Source organism: Alligator sinensis, unplaced genomic scaffold (assembly GCF_000455745.1).
Source record: "Alligator sinensis unplaced genomic scaffold, ASM45574v1 scaffold358_1, whole genome shotgun sequence".
NCBI lineage: Eukaryota > Metazoa > Chordata > Crocodylia > Alligatoridae > Alligator > Alligator sinensis.
The window spans coordinates 1,448,813-1,452,341 of NW_005842121.1; the positions used below are offsets into that span (position 1 = coordinate 1,448,813).

Below are 3,529 nucleotides of genomic sequence, written 5' to 3' on the forward strand. Positions count from 1 at the left end.
CATTGCTTGCACTAGTGTAGATGGTTCGCCTGCCTGCCTGACAGGGTGAGCTGGGAAAGACGGCTCATGTTTTGCTGCATGGGAGAATGACTCAAGAAAGGAGCATAGGAGCCACAACCCACAGATTTTCATTCATGTCCAGTCCTTTTAACCTCATTTCACATTGATTAGTAACAAAAACATCATTTGGTTTGGTACTTAACAATTTTGCATTTTTCCCCCTCTTTAATAGGAGTTGGTGCAGCTGTCATTGATAACTACCTGTATGTAGTCGGAGGTCACTCAGGGTCATCCTATCTGAACACCGTACAGAAATATGACCCTATCTCAGATTCGTGGCTGGACTCTGCTGGTATGATGTATTGTCGATGCAATTTTGGTTTGACTGCACTTTGAAAACTTAATGCTCTTGCAGACCTAATGTGAAGATGGAACTTAACCTGCCTGAAAAGATGGCCATCAATGGGAGACCATAAGCTGCATTTTCTGGAGTCGGAGGGACGGGGTGAAACTTGATTGGAATGGCGCTGGATGTGTTTTCTTCCAGAAGTTGGCGTTGGTTGTTGTTATTTTCATGAAGCAACATGGATGGAAGACTTGCTGCTGACTGGGGCATGGACTGCATCCTCGGACTGGCCTGAAATTGCTAGTCTTGATAAAAGGAGGACTGTACATGCCTCTAGGCTAGGTTAGAGAATCTGTTGTGCATCTAATCCTTTCCCTGTTCTTAGAGCTTTTACCTCTTCCTCCGTCCTACTATGAAACATGCAGTTTACTGTGCTAGGAATGAGAGCAATTTGAGTGTGTTGTATGATTGGACTATTTGATACTTGTCTGGCTGTGTCTTCATATTGAGAAATGCCAGTGCTTCACAATTTTTTTATGAAAAGTAACTAAAGGGCTGCCTTGTTTCTGTATCTCAAGGTTTGTAAATAATAAATGCCATAAAATGTTGCCTGTACACTCACCTTTGTTACCTGCTTAATGGGTTTGGGGCTGGGAATAGTAATTGGTGACTACTTAATACATTTACAAGGCAAATTTAATGCCTTTTATTATATTTTTGAATCTGTCAAAAAGAAACCAACTAACTTTTTAACCCCCTTTCTCCATCTTTTTGCTCTGGACAGACGAATGCTAGGCTAAATTACTCACCTGGTCTGCTGTGTTTTTTGTAATTGTGTAACGCAAAGAAAATTTTAAATAGTTAATTCATTAACAGTGTCTCTTGGTTTTCTTGAATAGCACAACAGAGTTCACAGCATGGGTGTAAATATTTAAGAGACTTACCCATTCCGTCCTTTGTCCTGATATATTTATGTCCATATTCCTTATCACTTTTATTTTTTTAGGAATATGATTGCTTATTCAGAGTGTTCAGATATAAAAATGGTGCTAACATAGGATTTTACAATAAGGCTGTTACCAATTTAGTGCTGTATGCCTAAAGCATGATTACGTTTTGATTGCCCCAATGTTTTTGTTTCTTATCTGCTTGATTCATTTGTGCCTATGAGAAATGTCAACAATAACTCTCTTAATGTACTCTACATTTGCTACTTTTTTCAGAAGAGCTAGTTTAATGTTCCTATTTTCATAACATTTCTTAATATGGATTGAATATTAAGAGGGCACTTCTGCCTCACACGTCTTGCCTTTAAAATAAATGGTGTTTGAATGAAAAGCACTGGGCATAGTGTTTAATACTATGCACGTATCCTGTGTAACGTATAGAAGGTCTGTTCCTGTGATGAACCAGAACTAAAGAGGTCTGCTTCAGTGACAGCCCTAAATTTAGTTACATTTTTGTGCTGATGGTTCAAGTACGGTTTGTGCTGTTTAAAACAGGGGACTGAAGAAATCTGATTTTAGGTTGTTATAGCATGTTTTACTAAAGGTTTTTCTGATTTAAGCAAGGAATCATGTTATTGCGAAATGCCAGTGTTGACACTTGTATTTGCCAGTTCTGGTACTTAGCAAGTTTTTTTGCTCCTGGGATTATCACTCACCCATTTCAGCATAATAATCCAGTGTCTGTTTTCCCCTCACTCTCTGAAAACCCATAGGCTATTACTTTTGAAAGTGCAATAATGCTTGGAAAAGTTGTTTTTAAAAAAGCCATTTATTTATAAATACATAATGTGAGGTTTCTGGGCATACTTAATTTATTCTGAGTTCCTGTAAAACTAATTGCAGCCAGGCAAACTGCAGTTATCCTTGTTCTTCCATAAACTAACATTCAGATTTAAATAACAAGAGAACTGTGTCTTTAACCATAAGAACATTAATCCTACTTTACAAATGTTTGCACACATTTATGAAATCCTGCCAATATTCTTCAGACTCGGTAGAATTCATCAGGACTTGTAAGCAAATAAAATTGACAAATTAAGAATTTTCTACGCTGCTTATTTAAGTGACCCATTGATTTATTCTAGTTGCATAGCAATAATAGCATCATTGATTTCTATGAATCTGTTATTAGACACAAGTAGCTGCATTGCTGTATGTTGCATGTTTGTGTGGAGAAAAGTAGTTTTTAGGAATTGGCCACAACAGAAATATGTTTTAGTCTGTTGAATAGATTGCCTTTTCATTCCTATTCAGGTGAATACCCAAGTTGAATGTTTACACATGCTGTTTTGTTTGCTAGTTACAATTTTGCAGAAATGCCATTGATTTATGAATTAAGGAATATCCTACCCCAGCCTACACAAGGAGATAAGGATGTTCAAAACAGTCTGAAATTATTCTTTATTTAATAGATGAGCTTATGCATTAAAGGTGTTAGACTTGTTTCTGTATAATTCAGTATGGAATATTTTTTTGAGGAGTTTGATCACAGCAGAGCTTCCTGAATGAGGAGGCAAGAGTCTGCTTTGAATCATTAGCAAACAAAACTTGTACCAGTAAAAGTGGAACCAAGGTACAGAAAGGTGGGTTTGCCATCAGTAAATTTAAAACAATTCATACTCCACAGAGACATGTGAATGGTTATTCAATCTCTATATTGCACCTTTCATTTGTCAATCTGAAAGTACATTAAAGATGCGAAATACATTATTCCCTGTGTGGCCGCATCCAGACGCACGCACACGCCACACACCGCACATGCAGGCATTCCCCGTGATGCTACCTTGCGGCATGGGGTTGTTTTTTGACCCCGGGAAATCCTGCCGAAAAAAGCAGGGTGGTACACGTGGCAGTAATGCACGCCGCCCAAAACCGGAGCCTGGCCAGCCAGAGCCACACTCCGGCTTCCTGCCACGGCTGCAGCTCCCCCAGGACCCCAGGTGAGATGGCTGGAGCCCGCAGAGTTGCTAACACCAGCCCTCCCCTACCCCACCCTACCTGGGGTAATGTGCCGTGCACTAAAGCACGCGTGGCACAGGCATTTCTTAGTGACAGGTAGCAACAGCACAAAAGCTACTTGTGTGTCACCTGCTACCTGTCCCAAGGGAAACAAACGTCCATGCCCATCTGGACGCGGCCTTGTAGGCAACAGCAATATTAAATTAGGTTTTATAGA

At 39.6% G+C, this 3,529-nt stretch overlaps 1 protein-coding gene across 2 annotated transcripts in view; it reads left to right on the forward strand.

Moving 5' to 3' along the window:
• Window positions 1-2,398, forward strand: part of KLHL28 (kelch like family member 28) — a 17,813-nt gene extending 15,415 nt beyond the window's left edge. For both annotated transcript variants that reach the window (XM_006024856.2, XM_025205622.1), the window contains exon 5: window positions 233-2,398. In XM_006024856.2, coding sequence (XP_006024918.1) covers window positions 233-396 — 164 coding nt within the window. In that variant the 3' untranslated portion in view covers window positions 397-2,398. The remainder of the gene's footprint in view (window positions 1-232) is intronic.
• Window positions 2,399-3,529: the final 1,131 nt, after the last annotated feature.